This window comes from Ictalurus punctatus, chromosome 16 (genome assembly GCF_001660625.3).
Source record: "Ictalurus punctatus breed USDA103 chromosome 16, Coco_2.0, whole genome shotgun sequence".
Classification (NCBI taxonomy): domain Eukaryota; kingdom Metazoa; phylum Chordata; class Actinopteri; order Siluriformes; family Ictaluridae; genus Ictalurus; species Ictalurus punctatus.
Window position 1 is genome coordinate 8,045,237 of NC_030431.2, and position 20,355 is coordinate 8,065,591.

The window sequence follows — 20,355 nt, forward strand, 5'->3', positions numbered from 1 at the left end:
GTACTGTATACCTTATTTTATGAATGATATACTTGTTTAGTTAAAGGAAAAAACATTAATTGGACCCTGAACGGCCAACCTGAGTGACAATACATTATTTTTAGTGGGTCCTTAGAGGGACCTACAGTTCAAGTTTCATGGCAATTGCTCAGTGTTAACCCTATCAAATACCTGTTATAATCTGATTGGCCAGTGGTGGCCATGTTTTTTAAGCAACCATGTTATCATTAAACAGACACTTACAACTTTTCATGAAGATACAGAATCCCAAATTTCAGCTCGATCAGGCTCACAGTTCCTGAGAAACAGTATTCGGAACTTTACGCTACTCCCAGTTGATGACCACATGCCAAACTCAGCCCGCATCTTCAGAACTTTGTCCTGAAAGGACCTTTCAAGTTTTTTTTCAAGTGCATGCAAATAATCCTGAGTTACAGATGTTTAAGTGAATTAGGCTCTGCCCCCATCAGAATTGATTGGCAGGTGGCAGCCATACTGTTCATACATCCCAATGTGTTTTAAGCCTTATTGAGGGTCAGATTCTCTCGAATCATATGACACCATTGCTGTGAAAATAGAACAAAAATCCTAGTTCTGAAAAGTGAGTAACACACTATGCAAATAAGCTACAAATCTAAGTGAGCAGAGATAAATTATTCAAATTGCAAAATTGTTCACAATTAGCTAAGTTGGCTTCATGAATCTTGAGATCTTAGCTCTAATGGGAGATATGGGCTGCTGCACAACAGTGTCACCATTAAGCTGAGGCTGTACAGACAAGGAATAATACATACTAACCAAGTTCCATGTCTGTAGGACCTATGGTTTGGTCTGCATAACCTTCAAAAATTCTGCCATTCATTTAAATGGGAAAAAATCTGAATTTAAATGGCCACTATGTGGGAACAACCATGACCAATCAAATAGTATACAAGCATACCATTCCTGACCAGACTGAACAATTTGGCATTGGTTTCAATATCTCAAAATGTGTGTCAGAAAAATAAGAAGAAATATAGCTGCAAGCAGCAATACCGGGGTCAAGCCAAATATCGGCACCATGAGCAGAAAAAGAAGCTTTGTGACATGTTTTTGGTTAGTCTGATGAACAGTGCATGAAGAGTTAGAAAATGTAAGCTTTCAATCATAAAAAAAAAATCCCAATAATTAAAAAAAAATATATCTAAAAATAGTTACTTCTTAGAATTTGTCCAGTATGTGGTGCTGTACTGAAACTCCTCAGGTAGCATGATTTTTGTCGTGAGTGAATCTAGATGATGCAGGCCAATTTTCGTGCAAATCGGACGAATGGTCTAGGAGGAGTTCAAAAAAGTATGTTTTCAAAACCTTTCAAAATGGCGGACAGGAAGGTTGCTCGATCATGACATAACTGGTATGCTTGTTCTCAGCATGAACCATGGAATCTATCAAGACTAGTCTGATGACAGTAGGTAAAAGGAGTTAATAGCTATTAGCATTTTTACAATAGCATTATAAGGTGGCGCTGTCCCAAAACTTTTTGAGACCTTTTAGAGCATGGTGCAAAGACACATACTGACTGAGTTTCGTAATGATAAGCCAACTCATTCGTAAAGTACAGCACTGTATGACTAAATTCAAAATGGTCGTTATATGGCTTTTTCATATGGTTGGACTCCGTATGCCCCACTGAATATATTGGGACTAATTTGATGATTTTCTGATAAAACTATTCAGAAGTTATAAGCAAAAATGTGCTTTTTTTCCCACATCTCGTGACCACTGGGTAGCACTCTTCCAAAATTGAGCAGGCAAGTCATGATGCCTATGACAAATAATAAGTTTGGTATAAATGTGCTAAAGCGTTACGGCGATATACCCTCACGTCCATTTTGGCGTGCTCTTCATCGAATTTGTTGAAGCACCAATCGAAAACGGTATGGTATATCAAACTCCTGTGAATAATATTTTGTCAGGAGTAGGGTTGTCAAAAGTACCGGTACTTCAGTACCGAGTCGGGACTAAAAGAGAAAAAGTTGACGGTACCAGATGTTCATAAGTACCGCCTGGTACTGACGCACTGCCTGAGAGGTGGTCAGTCAGGAACTTTTCATGGGTGCACCATGCAACAAGTAGACATTGGAGCCAAAGCAGCAGCAGCTCCACCGGTCACCATGGCTGCAGCCGAAAACGCATACTAACCAACTATATAGTAGGCAAAATGTATTTCTTTCGGACGCTCGTTTTCCGCTTTCGGAAATGTTTCTGAATTGTCATATGCTCAAATAATACAGAATTGCATTACCACAATTCCTGTCTTAATGAGAAATAATTTAAATTTGCGTGATTCCTAAATGGAAATTGTGCAACCAATGAAAAATTTGTTTATAATACAATGTGTTACTAGGGCATTCCAGGTGGCTGCTAGTGTGCTGCTTCATGGTCGTGAGTATCCTAGGTGGTTCTAAGGGTGGTTACTATGGTATTCCAGGCACCTGCTATGGTATCACTGCAGTTATGGTATTCCAGGTGGCTGCTCGGGGGGGTTGGTATACTATTCCAGATGGTTGCTGCATACACCCTAGCAACTATGATAGCATAACCATGATAGCATAGCAGCATTTTAGCAAAACCCTAGCAACCACCTGGGATACCATAGCAACAGCCTAAGATACCATAAGCAACAATCTAGCAACACTTTAGCAACCATTTAGGATACCATAAGCAACAGCCTAGCAACTCCCTAAAAACCACATGGGATACTATAGTAACCAGCTAGCAACACCCTCACAACCATCTGGAATTCCATAGCAACCATCAAACAATGGCATAGTAACCACCTGGAATACCATAGCAACTGCATAGCAACACCCTAGCAACTACCTGGGATACCATAGCAACAACCTAAGATACCAAAACTTAGATAAGTTAGTGATAAATAAAAAAACTCTAATGTTACTGTTAATTTTAAGGTCATTGGCGATTACCTCTTCAAAACAGCGATTAGTGTGATAGAATGTTAAATATTTAACCATGTACGGTGCCTATAACATTAAATGATCTAACGCCAATGCTGCCACAAACTATGGGGTGTTTTCTTTGGGATTTCCTGGTTGGAGGTTGGAATTTACAAGTTGCGACCCCGAGTCGAACGCAGCATAACTTGTCTCGCGGACTTTACCCAACATTAAATCTAAATATCACAATACGTGATATTTTAAAAGTTAAAATCACAATATGTGGTTCATAAACACATTTCGGCGTAGGATCTGTACCAACACGGTGCGGATTATTTTCATAAAACAGCACGGTCTGCCATGTTATTCCTTACTTAACCTTACATAAACATTTAAAATATCGCATTGAATTAACAATTCTAACATGAATACTGTTGAATAAATGCACTGACTGAAGCTGTGACAGTCCAAAGTGAAAAAGATCGTCTATGTCAGTAAAGACAGAAAAGCGCTCTCTTGTCGCGGATTCCAGTTGGGTCCATTTCTGTTCAACATGTTTTATCCACTCTGGACACGGGAGATCCATTTCCACTGCAAATAACTTCAAACTACTACGCTGTAGCAGTTTACGTTTCTTACAGTGACGCTCTTTCCGGTGGAGTCCTTCAGCCAAGCATGTGTCTGAAACCGCTCCCTATCTCCTACATAGTGCACTATGTCGGCTGTCGGCCATTTTGTAGTTTTGTCCGAATTCTGAGTGAACAACTTAATTCCCTACATTCGTTCACTCGTTTATACCCACAATGCAGTCTGATTTCAGTGGACATCCCCATGTACACTCGCCAATGCACTATTTTCCATACTCCAGCGCGAGACATCTGTATAATAAATACATAAATAAATACATATGTATCACGATATTTCGAATCGATGGGAGTGTCGCAACTCTCTTTTTCAACGGCGCTGACAAAACACCCTTCGTTGACTCTGCTAAAGCTAGCGGCGTCGTATTGCGTGCGTTTAAAGTCATTTACCATCAACTAGGAAACATTAGTACTTCCGGTAAGTAAAAGATCGTGTTCCATTTGAGACGATACTACCTTTCTAAAATGTATATACTGGACGGTAGAGTGCACAGTGTATAGTACATCATTTGGGAGATAGCTTCAGTGTTATTTAATCCTCGTGAGTTGGTGTTTCTACTGAATATTTGTTGGTCACTGTTCTTTCTATAAACTATAAGTAAACTTTATCTTTTGTGACACTGTATTCAAGGATCATGTCCAAAGCCGATGTTCCGCTTCGGATCCTGTGTATTCACGGCTATCGGCAAAGCAGCACCTCTTTCCGAGAGAAGACTGGAGCCTTGCGAAAACTTTTTAAAAAACAGGTTGAATTCGTGTACATTGATGCGCCACATAAAGTCCCCACTAGTAACGGTAAGTGTGTATACATACATATACTGTGGGGGAAATAAGTATTGAACGCTTCAACATTTTTTCCAGTAAATATATTTCCAATGAGGCTATTCACATGAAATTTTCATCGGACTTCGGTATTGTCGTGGATAAATCAACCTTTTTAGCCTAAGCCAAAAACTTCAGAGACAGAAAGTTAAGTAGATGTCAAAAAGTAAGTAAACTTTATTGAAAACCAAGCACACACCATTTTATATACCTTCCTCCACAGCGTAGTCATTGTAGGTGGGGTTTTGCCTTTCCCCATTAAAACAGAACAATCTTCTTTGCCACAACTAAATATTCGTGTCTATGTGTTATCTTAAATTTGTGGAGCCCGCGCAATTACGATTTCATGAGGTCATGGTTTCTTCTTTTTTTTTTTTTTAAACAAAAAACAACAACAACAACAACAACAAGGTTTCACACAGGCTTGTTGTGTCCTGACCTTTATCCACACTCGCTTTTTTTTTCACAAGCCTTACCCTAGCTCATTAATTGGTATCATCCTCAAAGTTGTATCTGCTTCTGTGGAGGAGGATACTGGCTGGTACAGAAAGAACAATTATTGTACAGTAAAACACAGTTCATCCAACTCAATACACACTCAGAATATAACTTGATCAAACATTGTTCTATGGCTTTAGATTATGCTTCTGACTATTGATTATACATATAGATTTTTTTTTTTTTAACTAATACTGATTATTTGATTATGCTTAAGTAATAATTCTAAATGTTGGTTACATACTGAGTACACTTCATTAACATATCCAAAACTTAGTTACACATATTGAATACACCTCATTAACATATCCAAATGTTTAGTTACACACATTGATTATGCTTCATAAATATTTTCTATGGTATTAACTCAAGAAGTCCAAACGTTAAAGTCCATAAATGAAGTTATGTGTAATCAAGCAGAATGATACAGGAAAACAGTATTGAACACACTAACTAAATGTATTTAATACTTAGTGGAGAAGCCTTTGTTTGTAATGTTTCCTGAATGAAGAAATTAATCAGCCACAGTATTCAGGTGTGAGTTTGGCCCGTTCTTTTAAACATATTGTCTTTAAACTTTGTTCAATTGGAATCAAGTCAGGTGATTGACTGGGACATTGTAATACCTTGATTTTTTTTTTCCTCTGAAACCAATTGAGAGTTTCCTTTGCTGTATACTTTGGATCATTGTCCTGCTGGAAGGTCCACCCATGTCTCATCATCATCCTGGTGGATGGCAGCAGATTCTTCTCAAGAATCTCCCGGTAAATGGCTCCATTCATCGTTCCTTCAATTATATGAAGTCTGCCAGTACCATGTGATGAAAACAGCCCTCACCATGATGCTTCCACCTCCAAACTTCACTGTTGGTATAGTGTTTTAAGGGTGATGTGCAGTGCCATTTGTTCTCCAAATATGGTGTGTAGTATGATATCCAAAAAGTTCTCGTCTGACCAGACTACACTCTCCCAGTATTTCATAGGCTTGTCTAAATGAGTTGTAGCAAACTTTAAACGAGGTTCGACATGCCTTCTCTTTAGTAATGGAGTCTTGTGGGGTGAGCGTGAGCAGTAGAGTGCATTGCCTATTGTTTTCTCGGTGATGATGGCACCTGCTGCCTCCAAGTGTTTCTGGAGCTCTTTCCGAGTGGTCCTTGGCTCTTGGGCTACTCTTCTGACTATTCTTCTGAATTTCTGGTCAGGAAACTTGCGAGGAGCTCCTGTGTGTGGACGGTTGATGACGAAGTGATGTTGCTTCCACTTGTGGATAATGACCCCAGTGGGGCTTATTGGAGGATTCAGAAGTTTTGAAATACATCTGTATCCGATTCCATCAAAACAATAAGGTTGTGAAGGTCTTGGGAGAGCTCTTTGCTTTTACCCATCATGAGCTGTTTCTTCTGTGACACCTTGGTAACAAAAATCCTTTTTATAGACCATCAATTTACTAACTCAGCTGATATTAATTTGCACAGGAGGTATAATTACTTATGGAGTTCAATTGGTTCCTTACCTTACCTTGGAGAACTGCTTTTCTTAGCATGTTCAATACTTTTTTTCTGTGTCATTCCACTTTATTACACATAGCTTTATTTATGGACTTTAATTCTGTGAATTCTTTGTATTTCCAGATTTCTTGAGTTAATGCTGATGTCTGGTGAAAATTTCATCCTCATTGGAAATATATTTACTGAAAAAATGTTGACGCGTTCAATACTTGTACACATACACAGTGGGGGAAGTGTGTGTGTGTCCCAATAGAGATCAAACATTTTTCATTCTGATGTTTGATGTGAATATTAACAGAAGCTCTTCACCTGTATCTGCATGACTTTTGCATTGCACTGCTGCCACATGATTGGCTAATTAGATAACTGCATAAGTGTACAGGTGTGTGTGTGTGTAACATTATATATGCAGTCCCCTCTGAAACTATTCGAACAGCAAGGCCAGTACATTTGTTTTTGCTATAGACTGAAAACATTTGGGTTTGAGATCAAAAGATGAATATGAAAAGTTTAGAATTTCAGCTTTTATGTTCTTGTATTTATATGCAGATGTGTTCAAAAACATAGAAAATATGGTATGTTCTATCAGACCACCCAATTTGTAGGTGAGCAAAAATATTGGAACATGTGACTGACATGTGTTTCTTGTTACCCAGGAATGTCCTGTTAGATTGAAACAATTTAAGCTATAAATAGCTCTGGTTTTCCAAACTCTTGGTTTTAGCCTTCAGTTTCACCAGTGAAGACTGCATTTGTTGTTAAAAAATGATAAACCAAATGAAGATCAGAGATGTCTATGGGAGAAAAGCAAGCCATTTTGAAGCTGACAGAAGAGGTCAAATTAATCAGAGGCATTGAATAAACATTGGGCATGGCCAGTACGATTTGGAATGTCCTGAAAAAGAACGTGGAATACTGAGCAACAGACACTGAACGCATCAGCCAAAAAAACCCCAACATTTTTATCTGACCTTAGTTCCTATGCATGACCAAGCCCCAAACTTTGCACATCACCTCAGAATCTTGTCACATATAGTCCTTTCAAGTTTCATCTGAATGCACGCAAAGCATTCATGAGTTACAGCTTTTTGAGTGTAATACGGTCTGCCTTCTTAGAACTGATTGATATGTGGTGGCCACATTGTTTACAAATGTCAGCATGCTTTTTTGATAATTATTGAGAATAATTAATATTACTCCCCTAAATAGTTTAACACCAGATTTGTGATCAGTTAAAAACCATAGGACTCGTTTGCAAAAGTTGTTTTACATATTGTGCAAATTAGCAAAAAATAAATAAATAAAATTCACTGCAGAAATTAGTGCATGGGGTCTAGCTGGATACATCAGAAGCCATGGAATAAGATGAAAAAAAGAAATGGTCCCTGAGATATAGGACAAAGGTTAATGCCTGCACTATAGTGCCACCATCAGGCCCATGCTGGCCCTTTTACTTCACTGAGTAGCAGTGGGAATTCTGCAGCATATACCAAAGTTTGGTGTTTCTATGACTTGCTGTTTGGGCTGCTCATCATGTTTTAGTGAAGAGTTTATATAATAATAACATCTATTAATATGAAAATCCTAACAGTTCCAATAGGGTTACAAACAGACCCCTAATGATGATGATGATGATGATGATGATAATAATAATAATAATAATAATAATAATAATAATAATAATATTATTAATAATAATAATAATTCAGACGCACTACAATTGTTGCATAAGTAATCACAGGAGAGCAGAGCCATGACTAGTCAAAGGGATTGATAAGAATGATTTGTAGTTTCATGCATTTGCCAGTCCGTTATGGGAGAATGGTTTTGAATATCAGCATTCCTTTGATCATTTTAATTTAGCCAGGTCTGAAGATGATGTGAGGCAAATTTGGAGAAGATTGGACACAGGTTGGAGGAGGAGTAGCAAAAATTATTTTTTATTTTATGTTGTTGACAAGTAGGTGGTGCTGTTAAGAAATTTGTTGCTGAAGATGTCTTCCAAGTTTTGTGTCAGTGTGCAAAGTCATTGCTGAGATAAAACCTCACTTTCTGTTTGATGGCTTTGTTGTCAGATCTGTTGGCCCAATATGGGCAAACCATTCAGAGTATGCAAAATTCTTTTGATAACTTTTGGGAAGCTTGAAGATGATTTTAAATTTTGGACAAATGGTTCAAAAGTTATGACCATAAAGGTACTTCCAAATTAGGCCCAATTTTGACCCCGTAGTGGTGCTAGAGCATTGTCAGCACTTGACCCAAATTTGTTTAGAATGTTCCTTAGACCCTCCCCACTCTGTGTGCAAAATTTCACAACTTTGCGCCAAACGGAAGAAGAAAAAAGTCATGGAATTTTAAAATAGCAATTTCCAGGCCTGGAGAAGTTTTGGAAAAATAAATAAACACAGAAAGTTTTGGAAAAGTCATGGAAATTTGCTTCACAAATACATGTATAATAGAATATATGTTTAATTTTTGATATTAGTTAAACAATACTTAATATTCGGGCGATCAGGCATGTTGCATTCTCTGTGTGGGGTAACATCTGGCACAGCTGCAGCTTGTACTTTCAGTCAGGACTATAACCACCATAGACATTTAGGGGGACATATCGTCTCTCTTTGACAGCTGTTTTATGATCTAAACATTAAACAACTAACAGTAATATCCAGGGATGCAAACATTTAATGTAATGTGTAATTGTCAATGTGATGAGACTAAAGCTGCAGCAACTAATAGATTAAATCGATAATAATCGATTATGAAAATCGTTGTGAACGAATCACATTATTGATTAGCTGGTCTGCGCATGGTACGTTTACTCATTACGTTACTTCTGTTCCGAAAACACACTTCGGAGAGTAAATACTAAAGTTGTCTCCCAAATGACGTAAAGTTGTCTCCCAGCGTTTGCACAGATCCCTAGTGGTCAGTGGTGTAATTGCAGGAGGTCCATAGGAAAGGTTTTGAAAATGTTTAAATAATATATTTTTTTGTTAAATGCATCAAAATATATTCAAATGAGATGTTTTGAAATTAATCAATTTGGTTATTTGCATCCATAAAAAAAAAATGCATAAATACTCATATATATATATATATATATATATATATAAAATATATAAAATGTGCGTGTGTGTGTGTGTACCCAATACACACACACACCAGAATATATATTATTCATTTAGGACTGTAGTTTAATTCAGTGCTTTTTGTGCATCAATAAAAAAAATGCTTAAATACTTACATATATAAAGTATGTATGCATTACTTTTTATGGATGCACAAAAAGCACCGAATTAAACTCTTTCAATGCACCGTATGGTTTCTGTTACTCACTGCCTTTAGACATATTATTTTACTTGTTTACTTTTGATCATCGTGTTTTAACTAGACATTACAGATCTTACTCGCGCTCCCAATCTGTATCAGTGTATTACACTGATACAGGATATAATGACAATAAACTTACATTAAAATAAACCTTTTAAGCAACTGGTGACAACATCACTGTCATGCTTTCGTGCTACACAAACTTCGCTTTGTAAAGTTTGATCTTCTCTGTGGTGTTTAATATAAAATGCCCTCCTGACTTGGAGGTCGCACACTTTTTTGCTCAGTGATGTGACGATTTCGCCTCCGTCTGATGGAGACTGAGGTCATGTTGGGAATAAAAGGTATCACTGATGTTAACTGAAGAAATTCATTGTTGGTGACTCTGGGTATTAGGCTAAAGCTAATGGCATCGCATTACGTGTGTATGACGTCATACGCCACTGACTAGGAAGCGGCTTATACCTCCGGTTAGTAAAAAAAAACGCTAGGGTTCCATTTTAGATGATATTACCTTTCTAAAATCCACACACTAGACCGTAGAGTACAAAGTGCATAGTGTAAGTGTGTACTACGTCATTTGGTACACAACTTTAGTATTTAATCTCCGAAGCATGTTTTCGGAACAGAAGTAACACTGATTAAACATGGGCCGCGTGCAGACCAACTGATCGATAATGAGATTCGTTGACAACGATTTTTATAATCAATTACTATCGATTTTGTCAATTAGTTGTTGCAGCTCTAATGTATATATGTATGTATATGGATCATGAGCTTTAAAGTTGCACCATAAAAACTCTACTCCATGTGGCCATACTAGATTTTTTTGTTGTTGTATGAACTGCTTTTATAGTATAGCTGTGTAAACATTCTTCATTACATACTAGGGATGTCATGAGAACCGATATTTCGGTACCAAGTCGGTACCAACATTCTTAAAATGTGACTGTACTTGTTTTTCAGCATTTCCGTTGGTACCGATTGTACCGAAAGTACCGAGGTTGCGATTCTTCCGGACCTGATGGGGGCAGCAAATACGCGCAAGTGTTTTAGTCGGTCCACAAGTGGTGAAGAAGAAAAGGAACGCCTGCAATCACACGGGAAAAACTACGGAAGATTAGCTTAGCTTAACAAGTTTAGCTCCGCCCTGACTCGTTGAGAGGAAAAGAGAGGAAAGCTAGTATCGGTTTCTGGTGTGCAACCGATGCTATCGTTCATTTCAAACAAAGCGAGGAAACACCTGGAATTTGGCGAAGCACCTGAAAGACGGTCCTATATTATGTTTGTTTGAGGCAGCTGGCATTGTGGCTGTGAAGCCAGTTAACGTTACGCTCCATGTAATGTTAGTGATAGCCAGTTATTTTTAACGACGCTAACACATTGCAGTGTTATAAACTACCTCCGAATGGGCCACCATGCATCGCCATTCAGCCCGTGTCCTGTCAGCAAAATGTAATGCTAAGGTTAACCTAACGTCACTAATAATTATTCATATTTTCATGCTTTCAATAAATCGTGCTTGGGCACAGTAGAAGGCAACAGGGCCTAGTGCGAGTACGCCCTTATACATATATTTTTTGCACATAGTTATTCACAAACCATAGCATTTGATATTAGTAACATTAGAACATGAGTCAAGGACTCATGTATGTTTTACTAATGGATGTGTGCATTTTGTCATATTTTCTTTAATCAGAGCACCTCATGCCTCAATTTCAGGCAAATACAATATATTAGGAACACTATACTAATACTGGGTATGGCCTGTCTTTGCTCTCAGAACAGCCTCAATTCTTAATGGCATGGATTCCACATGAGGTTGGAAATATTCCTTTGAGATTCTGGTTCATGTTGACATGATTGCATCATGCATTTCCTGCAGATTTTTCATGTGCACTTTCATGCTGCGAATTACCCATTCTACCTTATCCCAAAGGTGTTCTATTGGGATTCAGATGCGGTGAATGTGAAGGCTACTGAAGAGCACTGAAATCATTGTCATGTTTATGAAACCAGTTTGAGACAACTTTGCTACTTCCAGCATGATAATGCTTCATGCCAACAGTAAGTAGATGGGTAAATTGTGGCCTTGAAGTGATTCACATGATCAGCAACAATAATCAAATAGGTTGTGGCATTCAAGTGATGATTGATTGGTATTAACAGTCCTAATGTGTGCTAAGAAAACATTCCCCATACCATTATACTGGTTTCGGGAGAATTGGCTCCCATTTCCAGGGAGCAGGGATGGGGATTGGGCGGGCAAGAGAGAGAGAGGCATAAGAGTGTGAGAGAGAGAGAGAGAGAGAGAGAGGAAGAAGGGAGGGGCTTGCCTGCCCCAGGATACCGTTCCAAGTGTTCCTCTGCTAACTCATCGAGCAACGCCAGATGGTGGCACTGGACCCACTCTGCCATTCTTTTTGGAGGTTTGACAATGAACTGCTCCCGGTACCACAAGGTCGATCACTTCCTCGGCGCCACGTCCTTCAACCAGCAGCTACCACCGACAGGTGTCCCACAGTTTCTGGGCGAATGTAAATGGGCAGCCGAGCTTGCGGAAAGCTAGCGACCGGAAGTGCTGATGGTGCTGTTCTAGGGTGTGGCTAAAATCGCATGTTTCAGGTTTGGGCGTTCCAGCATGTTGGTGACCAGTAGCTGCTGGGGCACTTCTCGGAAGTGCCACCATGGAGTGCTCATATAACTTCAGAAACTCTTCCGGGTCATCCTGTGGTCCCATCTTGATGATGTTGGCTGGAATACTGGCCTGCTGGACCAGGCCCTGGAGCACCTGCTGATCTGCTGCCTGGTCGTCGAGCAGGTCTTTGATGCCCTGCTCATAATCTCGGTACGGCTGGAGGAGAGCCTGATGCTGGGTCTGGTGAAGGTTGGTGAGGGATGTGATGATGTCGGCCAGCAGTGAGGAAGTGAGAATTCCATGACGGTGTTTTCCTCAGATCCCGGGTTCCCCAAACTGCCATTCACAAACCGGTGCTCGTACAAGCCCCCGCTTCTAAAGAATGGTTTGTGGAAAAGCTATGCAAAGGATGTTCCGTGGCTGTATCAGGAGGCCAGGAAAGTGATGGCAACCAGTGCACCAATTGAGAAGGTGTTTAGTCATGCCTACCGAATGTTCCCCCCCAAAAAAATAAATGCCAAACTTATTATACCCCCATCAGGCCAAACTTTGTGCAAAGACGCAGTCCAATTGAACTTCTTGAAATGTAATAGAACTGCTGTGTAAAGACTGACACATCCAGTACTGGACCTTTTTATGGCCAAAATATAATACAAAATGTAATATGATATCTTACTCATGATTGGTGGAGTGAATCTGAAGTTGTTAAAGTTTCCCAAGGGAATTATATGAGAGTAACCAACAATCCATCAACACAAATTAAAAAACCCTTTCTCCTCTTCATAAAGAACAACAGTTTTGCTTATATACTTTTTTTCTAGTTTTAAAAATGGATTTCCCTTTACCAGACCAAAATTATAATACTTCCAGGTTTTTTTTTGTATGTGTGTGTGTGTGTGTGTGCGTGCATAAGTATGACCTAAAACATCAGATTTTCAGTCCCTAAAAGTAGACAAAGAGAACCCAATTAAACAAATGAAACAAAATTATTATACTTGGTCATTTATTTATTAAGGACAATGATCCAATAATGCATATCTGTGAGTCTCAAAAGTATGTGAACCTCTAGGATCAGCAGTTAATTTGAAGGTGAAATTAGTCAGATGTTTTCAATCAATGGGATGACAATCAGTTGTGAGCAGGCACCCTGTTTTATTTAAAGAACAGGGAGCTATCTGATCTTCACAACACATGCTTTGTGTATTATGGCATGAACAAATGAGATTTCTGAGGACCTCAGAAAAACAGTTGTTGATGCTCATTAGGCTAGAAATGGTTACAAATCCATCTCTAAAGAGTATGGTCTCCACCAATCAGAGCAGCCCCATGATATTGCCACTATGTGCTTCACAGTGGGATGAGGCTCTCATGTTGGAATGCAGTTTTTACCAAAAATAACACTACATTTAAACCAAAATGTTCTATTTTGGATTCATCTGTCCACAGAACATTCTTCCAGTAGGTTTCTGGCTTATCCATGTGGTCTAGAGCAGTGGTTTTCAAAGTGGGGGCCGCCAGGGGGCGCCCGGGGGGCCTCAACAATTTGGTGTGAAAAATAAATTCTCACTCTCAGACAACCACATACACAATCAATTCTTAATGTAATGTAAATATGTAAGATGTAATTATTAATTTTAAAAAAAGGTCGGGGGGGGTATATCCAGGAGTCTGTATTTTTAATGTGTTTTAAAGACATCTTACAGAAGGAATGAATGAATGAATGCCTTTTATTGTCACTATACATATGTACAATGAAATTAAGAGCCACTCCTTTTTGTTCCGTGCAAACATGTACATTCAATAAACAAGAAGAATAAACAGATAAATAAACAAGATAAGGGCCTCGGTCAAATGTTAATGCCATTTGGGGGGCCTTACCCTGGAAAAGTTTGGGAACCCCTGGTCTAAAGCAAACATCAGATGGGCAGCAGTGTTCTTTTTGGAGAGTATTGGCTTCCTCCTTGCTGTTCTGCCATTTTTGTTCAATGTGATGGTGGGCTCATAACATTGACATTACTCAGTGCTAGAGTGGCTGTAAGTCCTTAGATTCTTTGTGACTTTGTGTAATATTATTCACTGCAGCCTTGGAGTGATTTTTGCTGTGCGATCACTCCTTAGGAGAGTAGCAGTGGCACCAAATTTCCTCCATTTGTACATCATCTGCCTCACAGTGGATTGGTGTTGGTCAAACTCTTGATAACTGGTGAGCATCAATAACTCTTTTTCTGAGGTCCCAAGGAATCTCCTTTAATTGAGGCATGGTGCCCTTCCATAAACGTGTGTAGTGAAGACCCAAGTTTATGCTCTTGGAACGTGGGAAGACCTGCTAAACTCACGCCTGATTGCCATGCCCTTGTTTGAAACACCTGACTTTAGTTGCCCCTTTAAATGAACTCATACTCCTAGAGGTTCATACATTTTTTCCAAAACATATATTATGCATTACATTTAAAATGTATGTAATTTGAGTACAGTTACTGATACCAATAAAATTACATTACTTGGGTTACAAATTTATTGTTAAGAAAATATTAAGTAAAATGCATTTTTAAAATAAATAACATCTTGCCCCGAAGATTTCTTCTTTAGCCCCGACTAATTCTCCATTTGGAGCAGTTTGTCAATACGCAACTGAACATCAGTAAAAATTTTATATCTTCAGTGAACGGAGGCTAGACCAATCAGACAGGGTTTACAGGAAGATACATGTCTAATTGGCTGGCAGCTCTCAATTCTGACAAACTGGATATATGACTTTTTTTTGGGGGGGGGGTATTTTTTTAGTAAAGCGGTTGAAACTGAAACACTTTTCCTGCTCAGCACCTGAGAATGTTAGTGTGTAAATGCCTTGTTCTAGTTCCGGTTTACGTGGAAAGAAATAAGGAAAGGAAAGAGAAGGTTATAAGGAAAGATAATGTACTTTGCATGGCACTGGAGCAGCTAAACCCATAGCTTACTTGTTCCTCCCCTTGGCTAGAGACACCAAACAAGCCTAGTTACAAAAGTTTTATATTTTATTGGTCTGGTAGGCTTACAAACAGTGACAACGCCGGAGGCATGTTTTTTTTTCCAGTTTCATTTTTATTGAACATTTCTGCTGAACTAAACATTTCTGCTGAACTAAACATTTCTGCTGCACATTTCTGCTGAACTAAACATTTCTGCCGAACTAAACATTTCTGCTGAACACGTCTACCAAACATGTCTGCTGAACATCACCTTTTTTCTTCTCTCCTCCCCTCCCTTTCCCAAATATTCCATTGAGAAGAAAAACAAAACAAAAAAAAAAAAACAAATTGAGCAACACACAGTAGTAAACATTCACAGGTTTTTTTTCTGTGTAAACTAACAAAGGAAAACAAAATTAAAAGTAACACTCCCCCCCCCCCAATAAAATAAACGATAAAAGGATGCCATTTATAAAAAAAACTTGTCCGTACAACCCTTCATCGTATGCCTTATTTTCTCGAGTTTTAGAAAAAACATCACGTCCCTTAGCCACTGGGAGATAGATGGGTATTTAGCAGACTTCCAATGCAACAGTAGGGAACGTCATGGTATGCTTTATCATAAATCCAACTTTTTCTGATCATGTCATACATTGACACGTGCTAAAATTACTGAAAGAATTGCATTTATTTTTGTAGATTTGATAGGTTTTTGAAAGTAATGTGAAAGTAAAGTAATTAGTAATCTGAGTACTTTTTACATGCAGTAATCAGTAATGTAATCAAATTACAATTTTAAAGTAGTAACTAGTAATCTATAGTGGATTACTTTTTTTTTTAGTTACTTACCAAACACTGTTTGTAATATGCATTCACGTGGTTTGGATTAGAAAATGATTGCACTGGAAATCTTATTAGACACTCTGTTGTCTTGTATCTACTTCCCTCTAGACAAGCTGTCCATACAGTATTTAGATCAACATTTCAATATGTATCATGCTGAATAATTATTACCCTTGCATTAGTCAATTTTATTGTAAATGTCTACTTTTTGTGCTTGATTATTAGAGTTCCCAACACTGGGCTGCATGATTATGGCCAAAATGATGATCACGATTATTTTGATCAATATTGAGATCACTTTTATTGAGATCACGATTATTCATTGATTTTAGGGACAACAAATTGTTATTGCACTTTCACATTTAAATAAACAGACCACTGCTTTCAGTGCTACTGCTTTGTGCTACATTCCTGCAGATGTACAAATCTTTGCATCAAATTAGACTGGTCCTTAAAGTGCATCATCTCATAGAAGCAAAATATAAATACAATTGTACCCAAAATATAGGATAAGTAAGAATAAATATGCCATCAAACAAATGAAAATATGCAACCAAATAATAACAATTCAGGCCTATGCAGAAAAAGCAATAACGGTGTTTACAGGAGGAGAGATGCAGCCAAGTCACCCAATACAGTGGTGCAGGAATGACGTCATTTTGTACCGGAACCCGGAAGTTATCATCACACTGGTTCCCTCAACAAAAACCCAATAAGATTTTTCCATAGTCTTTTGGGTTATTGTAAAAAAAAATAAGCTCTGTGATCAACAAAAGTATACAATGCTAACACGTTTTTTCCATTAACATAATTTTTACAAATGAACACAACTTTTGTGAAGTTTGAAGCCTAAATACAATCGACTTCAACGTCACCATCAAAAGCTTCAGAGTTTTCCAAACTTAATTTAAAACATTTTCCATAATACAGATTTACTCTGTGGATGAATCTTCATCCACTTTTGGGGTGGGTGGGTGGGATTGTGCACAGCACACCTGAAACAGTTTATCTGCAAAGTTTTTTCCCGTTCAGCGTGATTACATTTAATGTCTCCGACAACCTCTGTAGTCCCATTTAGCAACATGTTAGTGTCATGATTTCTCCTCGCTACAATGCTAACTGGTTTCCACGTTTTGGCATACAAAATGAAGTTATCCCTGCGCCAGTCTGTGGTGACTGGCTGTAAGTTTAGGAAGTGCTTGATTTGATATGCAGTTTTCTATGAGCGGTGAACGAACTTTAAATGTCAATATCGCAGTCGATCATGTTCATGTAATCGTGTGTATTCAAAATCGTAATCAAGATTGATATTCGATTAATTGTGCAGCCCTACTGTAAAGTATGCTCCTTATTTTTATATCCATATCCAAGTGGCTTTAAGGAATTTGTAAAAATGAACACAAGCAGTCTGCTTGTTCTAATTTTATTTTAATTGGAGTTGGCCTTGCTTATATTGTCCCCAGTTATACTTTTTCTGTACATATGAGTGCATGAACTTAAACTCCAAGTGAACTGTTTTTGAACCATTTTTCAGTCAGACTTATATCAAATAAAAAGAAGCAGACGTTTCACACATAATTTTGTGAGAAAACGAGCACAAGAATAAATGTATTATGTGAGTGGTATTGTAATTTGAGAATTTTGAAAGTCATGTACTGTATACTTGTTCTGTCCAGACTCCGAGGTGCAAGAGAAGCCTGCCAGTGTGGATGAGAATCAGAGGGCCTGGTGGTTCTCTGATGTCCAGGCTCGCAGCTTTGATTCCAGGCAGGAGTGTGAGAGCAGCCTTGGTTTGGAGCAGAGTCTGGAGGCTGTGCGGATAGCAGTGATGGATTTGGGCACCTTTGATGGAATCCTGGGCTTTAGTCAAGGTGCTGCCTTGGTAGCCATGCTGTGTTCCTTGCAGGAGCAGAAATTAGACCCTACATTTAACTTCCGCTTTGCCATCCTGATTGCCGGTTTCCGCAGTGCTTGTGCCCAGCATGAGTACTTCTACAAGGGTGTGAGTATCATGGTGCCCTCACTACACGTGTTTGGGCAGGATGATAAGGTAATTTCAGAGCAGATGAGTCGAGACCTGCTGCCCCTTTTCCTAGGAGCTCGCATCCTCACTCATCAAGGTGGACATTTTGTTCCTGCTTCCTCTACACACAAACACATCTACCAGGAGTTCCTGAAGAGGTTTCAGTAGAATAAGGAGAAGCATGCAAAAAAAATACAGCCACAACCTTTTAGTGTAATTTAATATGGGGAAACCATATACACTATATGCCCAGAAGTTTGTGGAGACCTGACCATCACACTGTATGTGCTTTTTAAACATCTAATTCCAAATGTAGTGTCCCCTTTGATGTTATAATTACCTCCACTCTTCTGGGAAGGCATGCTACTAGATTTTGGAATGTTGCTGTGGGTTTTCCTTATTCAGCCACAAGAATATTAGTGTGGTCAGATCTTGGATAAGGAGGCCTGGGGCACAGTCGGCATTCCAGTTCATCCAGTGGTTCCAACTTTGTGACAACAGTTTGGGGAAGGCCCACATATGGGTTTGATGTTCAGGTGTTCACAAACTTTTGACCATATAGTGTATATGACGAACTGTATAATTCATGCAAGGGGTTTTTTTTTTTTTTTTTTTTTTCCATAAAACGGTTTAAACCACACACGGTGGCTTAGTGGTGAGCACATTTGCCTTACACCTCCAGGGTTGGGGGGTCGATTCCCGCTACAGCCCTGTGCGTGCAGAGTTTGTATGTTCTCCCTGTGCTACGGGTGTTTCCTCCGGGTACTCCTGTTTAGTTCCCCAATCCAAAGACATTTATGGTAGGCTGATTGGCATGTCCAAAGTGTCTATAGTATATGAATGGTTGTGTGAGTGTGTATGTGATTATGCCCTGTGATGGATTGGCACCCTGTCCAGGGTGTACCCTCCCTTGTGCCCAATGCTCCCTGGGCAGGTTCCCTGTGACCCAGTAGGATAAGCAGTATAGAAAATGGGTGGATGGATCGATGTTTGAAACAGGTTGTACATATCTAGATGTTCTCAGAACATACTTAAAATAAAGTTATTTAAACTTATTTGCTTTTTACATATCCACTCCATTACCGTATCCTTCCCTCATAGCCCACAATAAAAATACACAGATACCAGATACATTCACCAGTAAATGTTTATTGTACTTAGCTGCACGTCGTGTTGTCTTATTACGTCTTAGTCCAGGTTACCGGAAGCAAATGACAAACCCCGGAAGCGATCCAGAAAGCCGGGAGGCCGGGAATACAAAGCACAAGTTAATTCCTGTATAAAAGTGAATTTTATATATATTATGTTATATAATGAATATTAATGATTGGGTATATATGTTATGATACTGAAGATTATATGTTGTATGTATTGTTGTTTATGAAAAGTTACTGTTTTAATGCTTGCCTCAGGAAGAACATGGAGGAGTCCATATGTTTTCCCCTATTTTGTCTTCTTTTTTGGGCCTTCACATGGATGTCCATATTTTTGTGCACGTTTGGTGGATTGTAAATAGACTGTAAGTTGGAGCACTGTCAATAAAACACCTTTGCAGAAAAGTGCTATTGTAGCCTTGCCATCAATTTTCTTGTACAGGACCAGTTTTTTTCATCACGCTTCGTCACAATACACAACACTCTCTAGAGTTTACTGAGTCAGAGGCCTTATTCACTGTCGGAAACAGTTATTTGTGTGTTTGCATGTGCACGTGTGCATGTACTGGAACTTTGGGTTCTTTTGTAGCTTAAGTGAGCTTGTGCTCCAGTATCACAGCCATGATCATGTCCAGATCTCATGGACTGTTTTTCTCTCTTCTTTTTTTATGTAATGATTGATTTGTCACTGATCAATGAGAAGGAGGAAGGTGATTGAAATACAGAAGTATGTGAAGGGTTAGAACATTATTTAAAAGGCTCTGGGACTCCACAAAGGACCACCGTGAGAGCCATTGTCTACAAATGGATAAACTTGGCACAGTAGTGAACCTTCCCAAACCTGGTCAACAATCCAAAATTCCTCCAAGAGCACAGCAACTACTCATCCAGCAAGTTACAAAAGAGCCAAGAACAACATCAAAGGAACTACAAGCCGCTCTTGCATCAATAAAGGTCACCGTTCATGACTCCAGAAAGACACTGGGTAAAAATGGCGTCCATGGATAAG

General features: G+C 38.8%; 2 protein-coding genes across 4 annotated transcripts in view; one reads left to right on the forward strand and one right to left on the reverse strand.

The window, feature by feature from the left end:
• smyd4 (SET and MYND domain containing 4) overlaps nt 1–3,569 on the reverse strand; it is a 37,896-nt gene extending 34,327 nt beyond the window's left edge. For both annotated transcript variants that reach the window (XM_017489544.3, XM_017489543.3), the window contains exon 1: nt 3,389–3,569. In XM_017489544.3, the coding sequence (XP_017345033.1) occupies nt 3,389–3,522 (134 nt within the window). In that variant the 5' untranslated portion in view covers nt 3,523–3,569. The remainder of the gene's footprint in view (nt 1–3,388) is intronic.
• Nucleotides 3,570–3,633: 64 nt separating this feature from the next.
• ovca2 (OVCA2 serine hydrolase domain containing) lies at nt 3,634–19,775 on the forward strand. 2 transcript variants are annotated; one of them, XM_017489549.3, is made up of 3 exons: nt 3,634–3,998; nt 4,212–4,375; nt 17,846–19,775. In XM_017489549.3, exons 2-3 carry the CDS (start codon nt 4,216–4,218, stop codon nt 18,358–18,360), a joined length of 675 nt encoding a protein of 224 aa, XP_017345038.1. In that variant the 5' UTR covers nt 3,634–3,998; nt 4,212–4,215; the 3' UTR covers nt 18,361–19,775. The 2 variants fall into 2 exon arrangements, with proteins under 2 accessions (XP_017345038.1, XP_017345039.1); XM_017489550.3 differs by having other exon boundaries at nt 3,998–4,121.
• Nucleotides 19,776–20,355: the final 580 nt, after the last annotated feature.